Below are 16650 nucleotides of genomic sequence, written 5' to 3' on the forward strand. Positions count from 1 at the left end.
CAGTCCCAGCACCCTTAGAGTTCCTGAGACCCTCTGCTTCCTTGACCCTCCTAGTTTGATTCTGTTATTCTTTCTTGCATTCAGTGAGCAAGCTGAGGCAGTGGGTTTCTTTTCAGGTCAGACTAGCTTGAGAGGAGTTTATCTTGTAATTCAACTAACACCTGAATTTCTATGAAATGTTCTGACTCCAATGCTCATGTTTTCTCCCCAGGAACACATTCTTTCTCTAGGGCTAAAATCTTAGGTCTGAAGTTCCGTTCCTTCCTAACTTGTGGGCTTTCCAGGTGGTGCAGTAGTGAAGTATTGAAGCCTGCCAATGCAGGAGACTCAGGTTCAATCCCTGGGTCAGGAAGGATACCCCGGAGATGGAAATGGCAACCCACTCCAATATTCTTGCTTGGAGAGCCCCATGGACAGAGGAGCCTGGCAGGCTATAGTTCATGGGATTGCAAAGAGTCGAACATGACTGAGTATACTCTCTTCCCCCCGCCACCCCCACACCACCCCCAGTCTGTTCTAACTCCTTTGGTTTCTTCCCCTTCCGTAGATCCTTCTCCAGGGTACTGGCAAATGCCTTCCTCATCCTGGAAAGCCTTCACCTTAATTCTTTGGGCTCCATTAATTCAGTTGTGACTAAAGCATTCATAAGGATTTTGGTAGAAGTTTAGAAAAGGTCATAGATTGGGGCCAGATTGAGGGAAATTTAGACAGCAGTCTTAAGTCGTTTGCTATTATTGTATTGCTAGACCAGAGATATTTAATAGAACTTTCTGTGATGATGGAAATGTTCTGTGTCTGCAAGCTGTTATCCACATGTTGAGGACTTAACATATGTCTAGTGCAACTGGGAAATTGAATTTTTAATTTTATTTAGCTGTAGTCAGTTTAAATTTAAATAGCCATCCAAAGCTAAGGCTGGGACCTCCCTGGTGGCTCAGTGGTGAAGAATCTGCCTGCAGTGCGGGAGATCTGGGTTTGTCCCTGGGTGGAGAAGGTCCCCTGGAGGAGGGCATGGTAACCCACTCCAGTATCATTGGACACAACTAAAGCAACTTAGCTCACATGCTCGCACGAGGCTAATGTTGACAGTGTAGCTCTAGCCATCAGGAAGTCATCAAAAGATATAGTTTTTATTTATTTTGCTTTTAAATCAGGGAAGTGATGTGTGTTTTATAATAAAGAAAACTATGGAAACATTGTGGGCCTTTGGATGGTGAGGAAGAGGCAAGAATGGAAAATCACTCTGTCATGCGCCCGTAACAAGGATGGGGAACTTAGGTAGGTGAGCTGCTTTGGGACAGTAGAGCTGGAGTTCAGTCCTGTAGAAGTTGCATTGACATCGTGGGACATGTAGATGGAAATGTCCAACAGGCAACTACAAAAAAGAGTTGAGAGCAGAGACTAAGATTAGACGTGTGCATGTTTGTGGTCATCTACGGAAGGTAATAAAGCCGTAGAAATGGGTTATGTCTTCCAAAGAGGGAATAGAAACCTTGGATAAAGGAGCATCATGAAAATTGTTTACATTTAAAGGGTAGAAAGGGAGAAGAGGTGCAAAAGTCAAGTTACTATGTGATGTTTTTAAGAAACCAGCACTTATCCTTGCAAGTCGTAGCAGGAACCCTTTGCTTTAGGCATAGCCCTCATCAGAGAGATTAGGCATTTTACTTGAAAATGTGAATAAGTATATCCCTCATGATATGGATCTGGTAGAGAGTTGTAATAAGCAGGCATGGGGCCAGTAAAAACTACCATCGTACTGTCATAGTGTCATTTCTGCCTGTAGAATCATACATGTACCTGTAAAATATGATTAATCTTTGGTCAGGTTGCCAATAAACACAGCAGAGCTTAGTCCAAGTAAATCAGCTTATAAACCTGGGGAAGAGAACGCCTCAAGTCCTTTAATGTTTGCTACGTAATCAGTATGTATAATCAGTATTATAAATAATATGATGTGTAAGTGTATTTTCTTCTGTCTCTCCTTCCTCCCTCACTTTTTTCCTTTCCTCCCTTCTTTTTTCTCACCCTCCCTCCTTCCTTTCTTCCTTGCTTGTTCCTTTCTGTGGCTCATAGGATCTTAGTTCCTTGACCAAGAATCAAGCCCTAATCACTGGCCTGACAGGGAATTGCCTTAAATGGATTTTCCATCTAAGATTAAGGAGAAACTGTTTGGGAGAACCTACATTGGATGCATTTTATTCTGCAAATGGGAAGACTCATGAATTTCCCCACAGTGTATCACACGCTCATGAAGGTATACAGAAGGTAGTGCTCAAGCTGCCTTCTTAGAAGGGCTTGGGAGTAGATTAAAGGATAGTGTGAGTGAAGGATTTGGAAGTTGAAAGAAGGCACTGGCAAGGAGGGCAGATAAGGAGAAGAAATGTGGAAGAACAGAGGTAAGCTTAAGATCAGAGCTCTGGAGCAGACAGTGGGGGGTAGGTCAGTTTGCTGCTTAGCTCATTGCCTGATACAAAGGAAAGGTGAATGGTAGTCAGGGAGAAGCAACATTGCCTTCAGGATCAGTGGAATCCTACTTTGCCTCCATCTTTTTTTTTTTTAAGGTTTATTTATTTACTTTTTGGCTGTGCTGGGTCTTCGTTGCTTTGCAAGGGCTTTCTCTACTTGCGGGGAGTGGGATCTGCTCTTGGTTGTGTGTGGGCCTTTTATACGGTGGCTTCTCTTGTTACGGAGCGCAGGCTCTCGGTGCATGCGGGCTTCAGTTGTGCTGCGCGGGCTTAGTTGCTCTGTGGCATGTGGGGTCTTCCTGGCAAGGGAATGGAACCGGTGTCCCTTGCGTTGCAAGGCGGATTCTTAACCCCAGGACCACCAGGGAAGCCCTGGCTCCATGTTATTTTATTGCCCTCAGTCATCACAGCATCTTCCTGACCTCAGGTTAATTTATTGTACTAACTATTGCGGATAGAATATTTGAACATGTAGATCACTGTCTAATCCTAGGGATCCTAGAAGTAGGATCCATGTACCTGAGTACTAGAAAGTTTAATTTCATTTTGCTTTAAGACTGTAACAGAGTAGGTATGACCTTTTCTAGCCCTGGAATATCCTGGCCTTGGGTGACATGGGCTATTACTTTGGGCTGACCTCGTAGGTCAGAGGTATGCGCTTATTTATTGTGTTATTTCTGGTAAGGCATATAGAATAGTGAGAAGCAGGGATAGGAAGGTTGTTTTCAAATGTGGGTGTATAAATAGAGGTATTCATACTAGATTTTAATACACAAAACTGATTGGGTGCAGTGTAATTTTCAGGTTTCTTGTTTTGTTTTTTTTTTAATTCAAAATGTCCCTGAAAAATGATGGTCTACAAAACCTTAGTGTATAGAATTTTAACTGATTCCTTTACTCAGATATTACAGTCACCTCATATCTGTTACTGAAAACAGATTTTAGAAAAACTACAGGCCTATTGAGGTTGTATTTTTCAGTTTTAAGCTAATAAGTATTTGCAGTTCAATTTAATTTACATTGTGCTGTATCTTTTTTACATATCTCTGTGTGTAAGATGTGGTACATACATAATCCACTTATAAAGAAAAATTTGGCTGAGAAAAAGCTCTGTTGGAGTGTTTTTTTCAGTATATGTTTGAGTGTCTAACAGTCTCTGTCTTAGCCACTGGGGATATAGCAATGAAGCAAGCAGAAGATCGTTGCCCTCTGGAGTAAGCTATACTCACAAGGGAGAATATTTCACATTAGGTGATACCTAATCAAAGGAAGAAGGGTACCTTAGTCATCCAGGAGTTATACTTTCAGGGACCTGAGATACAAGCAAACCCACTGGAGACAGGGGTTTATTACATTTGACTTTTGTCTGTTGTGTTCCCTGCTGTATCTTAGAGCCCAAAATAGTGCTTGGCTCATATGTCTGTTGATCAGAAGTGTTTATTGTTTTGAATTTTTATAATCTGAGACATGCACTTTAATAAATGATTTTGCACCTAGCTAGTTGAAAAGTTTATCATCTCCTTTATCTTTTTATATTTGTTACCTACTTTTTGTTTCTCTTGATGTCCTCATGGCAGGATGGGGAACACCTTATTAATATTAATAATTAGTCATATGGTAATCTGATACAGCAAAGGTTAGATTTGGAAAGGAATTTAAGAGGTCATCTTTTGTTCAGCTTCCTGCCTAGGAAAAAACAGTAAGATAATTATGTATGTATTTTTAATTAATCATTTAAAAAACTAGGATAACATAATTCGGTTCTCTCTTGGGAAAGGAGTGAAAGGTACTTAACCCTAGATATAAAGGTACTAACCTGAAAAAATTAGAACTTCTAACTGTGTGGGAAAGTGAAAAAAATTCGAACACCACTAAGCTGCTCTTTGTTGATATCAGAAATGGGCCTGTCATTCATTTTGGCATTGAAGCATAACCTCCTATCTCAGGGGGCAGAACCAGTACTTTTTTTTTTTCCTCCCAGAGGAGCTGGACAGTTATTTTAGGTTGAAAAGGCTGACCAGTTTTTCAAGAGTTTCTCCTTTTTTTTCCCCCCTGCAACTCACGGTGCTTTTGCTCTGCCTTCAGGATGCACTAAAATCTCCTCCTTTGTGACTGCTTCGGAGCCAGCAAATACCCTGACATGTATAATTCGAAATATGCAGAGTTCATGAGTAAGTTCCATCCTATTTTTTGGCCAGTTGAAATTCAAGTGATTTTTAGAAAAGCGTTAGGGTCGAGTTAGGCATTGTGTTGTTTCACCACTTTTATTTTAAGTCTGTTTCTGAAAGTCTTTAATATGACTTTGTTTCTTTGTAAATGTTTTTGGGGCATTAGACAGTACTCCTCTTTTAAAAGCCAGTAACAAAACAGTTTTCTTGAGCATCTTTTTAGTTTTACTGAGAAGTATGTTAAATTGAGCGTCTCTGAGCTCGATTGCTCACGTCTGACACAGTCTCAAGTTTCCACTGAATGGTAACAAAGACGGTAGAGTGTTGTTGGTACTGCAGTGAGAGGCATGCTTCTTTAGACCAGGTAAGAGGGATCATTTTGTTTCTTAGTGCTGGGTGCGTTTTTACAGCGTTTATTTTATATTCTTTCAACAGCAGCAGTGTTAAATTGATAAATAGCCAGGAGCACGCCGATTTCAAGACGTCCTTGCTTGTTGCAGACAGGAAAACTACAGGGTATGGGGGTTGGGGTGGGCAGGGGGGAGGGGTAGAGTAAGCTTAGTTCATCACTCAATTACTTATACATATCAATTAAAACGTAAAAATAATTCTGGAGCTCCATTTTCTCTGTTCAAGAACCAAAGAAGCAATTAAAGAAACAAATCCTTTTAAAGGTACTTCGTGGTTCTTACTTGTGAATGCAATTCAGAAGGGAGTTTTTACTTTCATTTCTTTCCAGTGGTTAATAAAATAAGCTTTGCGTCTTACCATACAATTTTTTTTTTCTCATTTATGAAAACTTTGAAATTGTCAAGAGTAAAATCCGCTTCCTCGGGATCTTTGGAATAAACTTGACACTTAAGAAAAATATTTCAGCTTTTATAGCTGTTTCATTCCCTTTTTTCCTAGTTCATTTTTCTTAAAAGTATTTGTGCTTTGAAAATGTCAGCTGTATTCTAATGAAGCTCAGGCATTGTTTGCTCATAAAGGGGCCGGTGCATTCCACTGCTTTATGGTTTATTACCAGGCACAGTGTGAGAGTGTGGGTGGCACCATTTGGTGTCTGCCTCTTGGTAGGGACTGCCATTATGTTAGCATTGGATTGGCAAGGAAAATACAGCGTGCAAGATCCTATATGAATCTGGATCCTGTGAAGAAAATTTTAGTCATAAACAGTCCTGCTTAGCCCAGAATGTGTGACAGCTTGATCTCTTCAAGTGTACTCTTGAAGCCTGCATTTCAGTTACAATGAGTATTCCCCCACTCTGGTTTTGTGGTGTATGTAACATTTACTCGTTCTTTGAACTTCAGTAAAGTGAATGTTTCTGATGAAAGTGAATGTTTCTAGATAAACTATGACATTTTAAATGGACATGGTACACTTTTCAATAATATGTTTACTTTTAAGAAAAATTTGAAGGAACTTAGTGTTGGGGGTGGCGGGTGGAAAGGGAGGGTAGGTCAGGCAGAGGCTTTTTTTCAGTGTGGAAAGCCCTGATGAAAAAAAGCAACAGATGTTTCTTCTGTTACAATTGAGGTTGTTTCATTCAAAATTCACAGTAGTTGGAATGGGGAGGGGCGGTCATAAATCTGACTTAATTAGTGAATAAAGAAAATATAGTCATTTAAATTTATTCTTTTATATTGAGGATTTGAGAAACAGTATAGAGTAACGTATTCCAAGTAACATACTTTTTGAAGAGGTGTTTTTTAATTAAAAATAATTTATGTGTCATTAGTGGAAATGTGAGAAAGTTAGTGATAGAGAAAATGATCATTAAACCATATATAATATTTTGAGTTTAATTGAAATGATGTGTTGTAGTTTCCCTCTTTTTTTTAAAAAAAAGGATAGTAAGCTTAGAGCAAGTAAGCTCATGGAAAGAGGAGAATGTTTATCTGCTGAAAAGGGTAAGAAGGAAGAAGAGCTTGGAAGCAATATGCATGAAATGAAAGCAGTCAAAAAATGGCTTTTCACTTGGTGAAGTTCATAATGAGTAAAGTAAAAATGTCTAAACCTTTTACAAGTAACACATAGAGAAGCTCTGTGCTCTCGTGTAGTATTTGTTTATATATATTACGATTTTATGCATCTCTTAAAGTTAGCTCTTAGGAAACCAGTGCTAAACACCAGATATTTCTGATTAGGCACTTACTAAAATGTAGCCCCCACCCTGCACCATGAAGTTAGTAATATATGCTAGCCAGAAAATTCTTTGAACCGTAGTTCCAAATTTGCATATGGAGCAAATGTTAAACGGTTTTCTGAATGTTTAGCTGGTCTAAGGAGAGGACTGGGAAAGATAGCAACGTTAAAGGAGATTATTTAAAATTTCTCTTGCTCCTCGCTACGATCTCTGGGCTTCCCAGAGGATTTTCTTTGCTTCACATAATGACAGCAGAATTCAGAGATTTTGAAACTTTCAGACCATTTTTTGAATTAAGATTAAGGGTTTAAGGAATAGCATTATGGAGCAGTTGAATTGTTTTTCTCTAAGATAACTAACTTACAGGAGCTTAAAATGGATTTACCAAGTTATAGGTTTGATTAGAGTAAGAATCTTTATCATTTTGACCAAAGAATATATATAGTTTTAATGGACTAGAGAGCCCTAAAAAAAAAAAAAAAAAGTGACTTCACATGTGATACATAACTTTGACATCATCATGGGTTATAGTTATCAAAAATATGTCACTTATGATTATAAATGTAAGTATGGCAGTACATTACCACATCAGCAACAGCAGTGCAGAAGTCATTGAGACTGTTAAGCTTTCAATTTAAGAATAGCATACTGAATGAAGACTTCTGGAGTGAAATACCTGTGGTTCCTGCCTTATGTGTAAACTCTTAAGCAAAAACTGAGGTCTGAGGGGTGTGATCCTTTCCTATTCATTTCTCTCCAATTCCGAAGACTCAAAGAGTGGCTGATATAGATGTTTTCTTGGCTTTACATATTTTTATGCCATTAGAAACCATTCATGGTGACCTAGAAATCTCTCATCTCTGGTGAGCGAGTCATAGGGAAGATTTGCCGGATGCCTATGTTTTTCTGAAAAGAAAACCTTTTTACATTGTTGTTAAGGAGCAGGTACAAGAGCTGTGCTTTAAGTGTATTATGAGCTAACTCTGTTTTGCAAGTGGCTGCAGGAACCTATGGTGTAATAACATTCTTTCTTTCTACCAAGTTTTAAGCAACCAGTTTTCAAGTGAACTTTTGGTTCTTGACTCTGAAGCTGGAGATCATCAGCAGGGGGCTTTGTTTTTGACACTGGGCTTTCTCTTGCACAGTTTGGCAGCTCTCTTGGCAATTTCTCTGCCAGAGAAATGAAGAGACTTCTAACTGAGCACTTACTGTGTACCAAGTGGACCCAGTAGAACTTATTTTTAAAAAGTTTGCAGAATCTTTTCATGGGTAAGATTTCAATACGAAAGAGTTTGTTGGTACTGATGTCTAAGATTTTGTGTTCTTGACAGTACGGTTTAAATGTAGCTTCAGTGATAGCTCTCAAGTGGAACATAGTATTGAAATAAGAGTATCAATAACAGTACAGTTTTGAATGAGTTAACAGTGTGGCATATGGAATACAATAATCCCAGGTTTTATTTGCTACGGAAAAGAGCTGCTTTGAAATTCTAATTCATGAGTGGTCTTTGGTCTTTTTTGAGTTTGTTTCCTAAAATTTTAAATTTGTTTTAAGAACTCAACTTTTAAACTGAATCTGTCTGTAGCCTTTGGCACCTTTTGTAAATATTAGAAAAAGAGCTTCTCTTGAAAGTGTGAAAGTGTTAGTCGCTCAGTTGTGTCTTTCTCCTTATGACTGCATGGACTCTAGCTCCCCAGGCTCCTGTGTCCAGGCAAGAATACTGGAGTGAGTGGCCATTCTCTTCTCCAGGGGATCTTCCCGACCCACGGATCAAACCCAGGTCTCCTGCAGGCAGATTCTTTATTATCTGAGTGATTTATTTGTGACAGGGTCTGGAGCAAGTTAGCATCTCAGAGGGGTTATGGGCTTCTTCCTGAGAGTGATTTCCAATCAAGTGCCCTTGGGCATTCCAGTGCTCCTCAGGCCTGATCTTGTGGTTGCACCCAGCTGTGTTGATCTGCTCCAGCCTTTCAGTGGCTGTTGGTCCAAGATAAAATATGCTGCTTTCCGCTCACTCTCTTTCCTAGACAACAGACAGCGTCTATGTGCCATCTGGTGGGTCTGTTGGCTCTGGTGAGGTGCTAAAAGTAGTGGCTGAAAATAGGCTAAACACTGAAAAGGTATAGCATGTGAGAATAAGAGACGATAAATAATAATAATTACTAATAAATAAGGGTCACTTGGCCCTTTCTCTTTTTAAGGCAAAAATGGAGATAAGTGGAGTAGAAAGAGCCTACTTAGGCATCATTACTTCCTGAATTTGAACACAGAGAAAAAGGGTACTTGTAGCAATTTGTCCCAGTCTTGCTTGATCCTCAGAATCATCTGAGGTACTTATTTAAAATACTCATTGCCACCTGGTTTTTGATTCTTTAGGTGTCTAGTGGAGCCCAGAAACGTATTTTGATGAAGAGGGATACTACCCTCTGCCACTGTTGTCACCCTCTTTGCGTCTATGACCAGGCACATGGGAAGAATTACTGGGAAGGCTTGGAAGAACCAAGTCGTTTGAGACCATATGGTAAACTTAATTATTAATCAGAAGATAATGTGTCCAACACTTGGAAATCCTAATTAAGGAGGTGGACGTGGAAATCAAGAATTAAAAGTTGTCCTTGTCTCAGCAAGGTAAACAGAAAAAGGACAAAGGGACATATTTTAACTAAAGATAAAGAAGCCATTGAAAAACAGTAGGATCCAGCCTCTAGAAGAGCTGAATGTTTTTGGATGGACATTGTAAAGGGAAAGTCCTACAAAAGAAACCCAGGGAGAATGGACCATATGATTTCTAAGATCTTTTAGCTTTGACATTTGATAAACTAAACGAAAACAATTATAATATTCCTGATACCAGAGCTTGAGTTAGCAGCTCATTTAAGAAATTAGTAGGCCCTCTTTAAATTCTGACATGTGAGGAGAGGGAGAAAGAAATGTTTTTCTCCTTTCAGATTGAAGAATCCAGGGTATTTATGGTTATGGATACCAGAGAAAGGGAGAGCTAGCTAATGGTCTTAAAAGGTGTCCTCCAAGTAAAAATGCTTATCAAAGCCAAGAGAAAAGACTGGATCCTCCAGGGCAAGGAAGGACTGACATAAAGATGTATTGGCCCATTGGGAGTATGCTCTGAGGGCTGTAGAGTTGTTGTTTTGGGGGGGTGGGGGGTTATGGTCACTTCAAGGATCCTCTCTGGTTCCTTGGAAAGATTCTGGTTAGGTGGTCCTTTGGGGGCGGAATCCTAGAAGTCTTGTTTTCTGACAGCTGCAAAAACATTCCAATTCTGGCTTCCATGCCTGTGATATATAGGAATGTGCATTTCACTTCTTCTGTCTTCATTTATGCTGTAAGGATGCTTGATTTCCATTTTGGAACCACATACACTAAAGGTCATTTTACCCATAACTTTGGAGATCTTATGAACTTTTCTATTTCTCAACCTTACCAATTATAGTGATACCATGGTCACCCATGTTACAAAGTATAGTAATGGTGTTGGATTTAATCTTAGCAACTTTGGTGAACATGATTGAGTACAGATGCAACAGTATAGAACACAGCAGTGTTATGGGGCGCATACAGGTAATGCCCAGTATATAGCTAAACCGTAAATAGAAAGAAAAAAAAAAAAGAGTTAACAAACGAAGTCAGAGTGACTGCAGATTTATTTAATTTCAGTCCCCAATCCCGACATGCATCTTATACATGGATGTGCTATATTTTACTATCTTTACAGATTTGCTATTTCTAGTTGGATATGCTATCTTTGCAAACTAATTTGTGCTTGATTTATGAAGATGGTGCTGTTGATCTGTGGGGCCTGAGTTATTTTTCAAATAAAGGTGATAAATATCCCCTGAACCATCATATTGTTTTCCCTACCCCACTCTCTCTTCAGTGACATATGTTATTTGCTTGATGACTGGCTAGAATTAGAAATAGAGTCTGAAGACTGTGGAATCTTCCTTTTGCAGAATGAATAGGCCTCTTCCAGAATCGACCTGTGACTTGACCTCATTAGTACTGTATTTGAAACTGATCTATAGTCCTTTAAAACTGTTATTAACAAATAATTAAAGGGTAATGTGGGAAGGAGGGAAACACTTGATACTTTCTGAGTCTCCTTATTCTCTGTTGGAAATGTTAATCATGAACAAAGAGAAGCATGTGGTGCTGTCACATAAAGAGGCACATCAGTGGAGCAAATAGACAGTCAATAAGTCAGACTTAGCAGTACGACTGAAGGTAGTCAGTAAGGTAGACTTTCATGTAGCGTGGGAGAGGGGAGTAGAGTTCTCATTAGATGGTAGCCATCTACCGCTGGTAGCCTAAAGTAGCCATGTAGGGGGCAAAATTGGGTCCTTCGTTTCTCACGTTAAATAAGTTCCAGATGGTCAAGGAGGTAAAATTTTATTTTATTTTTTTATTTATTTATTTTTTTTGCCAACAAAGTTTTATTTTTATTTTTATTTTTTTTATTTCTAAAAAAGAATTTTATTAAAAAAGCACAAATGCAAAGAAATGAACAGAGGAAAATTTATGCGTCAAACCTGGACTGGTCACTTATGATAATATACATGCTACAATTCCATTCTCTCCAATCATTCCACCTTCACCCTCTCCCACAGAGTCCCAAAGACTGTTCTAAAGGCATTTAGAACAGTCAAGGAGGTAAAATTTTAAATGAAGGTATCAAAGTAGAAAACATGGGGGATATTTAATACAGGCTTTAGTATGTAATGAATGACAATTAAATTCAAGAGTAGCGTATCTAACTGGAAATACCAAACTTCTGCATGCTAAGTCACTTCAGTCTTGTCCGACTCTTTCGTGACCCTGTGGACTATAGCCCACCAGTCTCCTCTGTCCATGGGATTTTCCAGGCAAGAATACTGGAGTGCGCCATGCCCTCCTTCAGGGGATCTTCCTGACTCAGAGATTTAACCTACATCTCTTATGTGTTCACAGACCTTTTTAATATGACATTAAAGTCATAAAAGGAAAGAAGTATAAGATTGACAACATTCTTTTCAAATGTGAAGAGAAAATCATATACAAAGCCAAAGACAAGTATCAAATTGGGAAAAATATTTTCACCAGGTATAACAAAGAATATTCTTACTCTTTCAGTATTTAAAGAGAGTCCACCAATGAATCACTAACAGCCAATAGGACGATGGTCCTAATTCTCAGGAAGGAGAATTTGGATGACTTTTAAACAAAGCATATTAGCCTTATTCATAATAATAAAACCAAAATAAAATCAAAGTGAGATGCTATTTTTAACCTAAAGCTTGACAGAAATAAAGTTTAATAAAACACTTAGTTGGTAAGGTTAAGTAGAAATGGATACATTCATACATTTCTGAACAGAGGGTGAATTTGTACAGATATTTGGTACAACTGATGTGTGTAAAGATATATGTAGTCATTGCAGCATTATTTGTAGTAATAGAAAGATTTTACTATTAATGTTTGTAACACTAAAAGCTTTCCATTATTAAGGGACTCAAGCTGCTAGAGCTATAAAAAGAAATATAGCTAACAAAGTAAATGTTGAAGCAAAATTACATATGTATGTAAATAGGTAGGGAAAGACATCTGAAAGTATTGTTAAGTGATAAAAAAGCAATGTGCAAACTGAGATTTTTTTAACCATATGTGTAAGGGAAAAAGGATATATATGCATATATGTTAGTATATGCCTTGAGTATTTCTGAAAGGTTATATAGAAACTGGCATCGTAGCTGTCACTAGGGAAGGGGGAATGGTTAGGTGGTGGTTGGTGATGGGAGGAGATTTTGTTTTCACTGAATAATATGCCTATCTCCTGAATTTGTATCACATGCTTCCACGCATTCATTCATCTGACATATATTTTTTGAAATTTTTATTGGAGTATAGTTACTTTACAATGTTGTGTTAGCTTTTGCTTACTGTGCAGCAAAGTGAATCAGCTATAAGTATACACATCTCTTTTTTGTATTTCCTACACATTGAGGTCACTGTGGAGCAGTGAGTAGAGTTCCCTGTGCTATACAGTATGTGCTCATTGTGTGTTGAGTCTGACTTTGTCAGTTGAGTCCGACTCTCTAGTGAACGTGTAGACTGTAGCCCACTAGGCTCCTCTGTCCATGCCAGGATTTTTCTCGGCAAAAATACTGGAGTAGGTTGCCATTTCCTCCTCTGGGGATCTTCCCGACCCAGGGATCAAACCTGCATCTCCTGTATTTCCTGCATTGACAGGTGGATTGTTTACCAGTGAGCCACATTAGTTACCTGTTTTATACATAGTATCAATAGTGTGTATATGTCCATCCCAGTCTCTCCATTAATCCCACACCCACTCTTCCTCCCTCGGTGTCCATACATTTCATTTGTTCTCTACATCTGTGTTTCCAATGGTCTATACCAATTTGTTCAGATTCCACATATATGCTTTAATATATACTTGTTTTTCTGATTTCACTCTGTATGACAGTCTTTAGGTCCATCCACATCTCTATACATGACCTAGTTTTGTTCTTCTTTATGGCTGAGTAGTATTCCATTGTATTTACCTATGTATGTGTATATACCTATACATACATATATATATACATACATATACCACATCTTCTTTATCCATTCCCCTTTTGATGGACATTTAGGTGGTTCCAATGTCCTGGCTGTTGTAAATAATGCTACAGTGAACATCGGGGGGCATGTGTCTTTGTGACAGATGTGTCATGATCATTCAAGAAAGTAAATGTAAATTTGCAGTACAGTCAAACAGAAGTACTGTGGTGAAAAATCATGGTGAATGAAGAAGTGCTGACATGGGGCAATCAGGCATTTCTGATGCACTGACAACTGAGCAGAGTCTTTAAGGAAACTGGGGAATAAGGCACATAGATAGATATCTAGGGGAAGAAAGTTATCAACAGAGGGAACTTGAGAGAGAAAGGCCATGAGGGAGAAAACTGCTGGACATGGTTTGAGGAGCAGCACACAGTCCTGGGTGAATGCAGTACACCAAAGGGAGAGATGGGGAGATATCTGATGGCTGATGATGTCAGAAAGGAGGGGTCAAGTGACCTTGGGCCCCATTAACCATCTTAAGGACTTATGCTAACTGATATGCAAAGTCAGCTGGAGAGTTTGGAAGAGAATCACTCCACAAAGCAGGATCACTCAGATGTGTGTTGACAAATAGAGCAGTGCTGTTTAGTAGGATGACATGTCACATAATTTTAAATTTTCTATTAGCCAGGTTAAAATGGTGAAAAGAAACAGATAAGATTAACCTGAATGATAAATTTTATTTACCCCAATATCTAGAACATTTATCATTGAACATGTAGTCAACATAATCAGATTTTTAGTGAGATAGATTTTGGTTACTTAGCCTTCAAAATCTGTTCTCTTACACTTAAAGCGCATTTCAGTTTAGATGTTAAAGTTTCAGCAATTGGGGTGAAATGCAGTACTACCAAAATAGTCATACTGTTTTTAATGGAAAAATATTTTCTCCTGCTTCAGTTTGTAAATTTGAGTTAATTAAAATTTTAAAAGTTTAGGAATTTAGAGAGGGAAATGGCAACTCACTCCGGTATTCTTACCTGGGAAATCCTGCACACTGGATTTCCCAGGCATGAGGAGCCTGGCAGGCTACAGACCATGGAGTTGCAAAGGGTATTAGTGATGAACAGGACTTAGCGACTAAGCAACAACAACAAAAGTTTAGAAATTAGGTCCTCAGTTGTGCTAACTACATTTCAAGTGCTTTATAGCTTTTGTCTAATGACTACTGTATTGGAAAGCTTGGGAATAGAGTTGTGGGGTTAGGTGAGCCTAATGCAGGACAGGTGGATGAATCAGGAACCCATTACAATAATTCAAGATAGAAATGGTCACTTGGATCAGAGTGGTAGCAGTAGAGTGCATGAGAAATGGTTGTATTAAAGATACATTTTATTTAATTTATTTTTTAAACTATGAGTTTATTGAGGGCTTGATACTATTAATTATTTCCCTGTGCTGGGTCTTCATTGCGGCATGACGTGTGGGATCTTTAGTTGCAACTCTTAGTTGTGGCATGTGGGATCTAGTTCTCTGACCAGGGATCAAAACCAGGCCCCCTGCATTGGGAGTGCAGAGTTTTAGCTACTGCACCACCAAGGAAGTCCCACATTTATTTTATTTTTTGTAAACATTAAATCATTTTTATTGTGGGTATGGATACAGATGTATAGCAAAGAACTAAATGAAAATTCAAAATGAGGACCACCATCATAAATATAAACCAGCAATATCTGACACAACCTCTTTGTACATAGATTGTTTGGGGGTTTTTCTATTACTTTTTTTTTTGGTACATTTTGTTACATTTTTCATTGTCCATCTGCTTTTACTTTTTTTTTTTAGTATCTGTAGTTTTCGAAGGTTACTTTCCATGAACAGTTATTGCAAGACACTGGCTGTGTTTCTCATGTTGAACAATACTTCCTTGAGCCTATCTTACACCCAATAATTTGTGCTTCCCACTCCCCAACCTCTATATTGTCTGTCCCCCCTCAACTGGTAACCACAACTTTGTTCTCTAGTCAGAATACATTTTAAAGATAGGGCCAGTAGGATTTATTAATGGATTGTATGTAGAATCTAAGAGAATGTCAATAGTGATCTCTTTTGGTCTATAAAGTGTTGAAGAATGGAGCTGACATTTACTGCGGTGAAGAGAGAGATGGGAGAAGGAGTTTTCCGTGTGGGATGGGGAGCGGTCAGAGATTTGGAGTATTAAGAGTTCAGTTTCGAGTGTGTGAAGTTTGAGGTAACGATTAAACATCAAAATGGAGATATGCCAAAGGATAGTTGGATACACGAGTCTGACAGGAGCTGTCATACCACCTCGTGAGGAAGAGTTGACAGAGAAGAGTCAGAGGACCAGTACAAAGGGCTCTCGATTGTTTCTCGAGAGGAGGCTTCAGCAGCCACAAATGAGGAGAAGCCAGTGGTTCGGAGAAGAACCAAGAGAGAATGGAGGTTTGGATGCCAAGTGGAAAGTGAGAGGAAGGTGTGATTTTGAAAAGTATCAGATATGGCTGGTAGATTAAGGTTAAGTTGAAAACTGAGAATTGACCATTGGATTTAGCAACATGGAGATGATCTTGGTAAGAACTAATTCAGTGAAGTTGGGGAGCGGGTTAAAGAAAACAGTGGAGAAGTAGAGAGAGCAGATGTTGACTGATTTTATGAGTTTTGTTGTTGTGAAGGGCAGCAGAAATGAATTGGTAGCTGGAGAGCTGTGTACATAGTTAAGGAAACTTAGCTGTGTTTTTGTGTTCTGCTTTTAAGATGAAAGAAAAAAAATGTGTGTTCATATGCAGATAAGAATGATCCAGCAGAAGGGGATAGATTGTGATGATGCAAGAGGTTTTCAAAAGAGACAGTAGCTGGAAGAATGTCGTTTAGACAAATCCATGAACTACCTGTTTAAAAAATAAATTTGTAAAGTAGGTAACAGAAGAGGACAAGCAAGAGGATTGTTTAATCTGTAATTAGCCTCTTAGCAATAAGTAAATAAATTGCATGGGGCACTTTTTTCCACACTTAATTTTAAAATTAAGATGCAATTTACATGCAGTAGAATGAACCCTTTGTAGCCTAGAGTTCTATGAGTTTGACAAACACATGTATATACCACCACATTTTTAAACTTTTCTTTAGGGCTGTAGGTTTAGCTTGTCCTGTGAAGTTTGGACCCTGTATGTATGGGATGTTAACAATTTCTGATTTGAGATATTTATAAACCCATAAAATAAGCATATTTGTTCCTATAATAAGTTACTAATATGGTTCTTCTAGGAGGATGTGATAGGCTTGGATGGAGG

General features: G+C 38.5%; 1 protein-coding gene across 14 annotated transcripts in view; it reads left to right on the plus strand.

The window, feature by feature from the left end:
- TFDP2 (transcription factor Dp-2) overlaps positions 1 to 16650 on the plus strand; it is a 194476-nt gene that overhangs the window by 105792 nt on the left and 72034 nt on the right. For 2 of the 14 annotated variants that reach the window (XM_055412554.2, XM_055412562.2), the window contains exon 1: positions 4920 to 5000. The exons of 7 other annotated variants lie outside the window; for them this stretch is intronic. Coding sequence is in view for 4 of the 7 variants with exons in the window: in XM_088840113.1 (XP_088696239.1) it covers positions 4938 to 5000; positions 9161 to 9305 (208 nt within the window). In the remaining 3 variants the exon portion in view is untranslated. Of the gene's footprint in view, positions 1 to 4553; positions 4640 to 4726; positions 5001 to 5130; positions 5153 to 7573; positions 8053 to 9160; positions 9306 to 16650 lie in introns of those variants that run through there. 5 more of the 14 variants (XM_088840113.1, XM_088840106.1, XM_055412529.2 and 2 more) reach the window with 5 other exon arrangements.

Source organism: Moschus berezovskii, chromosome 1 (assembly GCF_049115385.1).
Source record: "Moschus berezovskii isolate FMDL1 chromosome 1, NW_MosBer_1.0, whole genome shotgun sequence".
NCBI lineage: Eukaryota > Metazoa > Chordata > Mammalia > Artiodactyla > Moschidae > Moschus > Moschus berezovskii.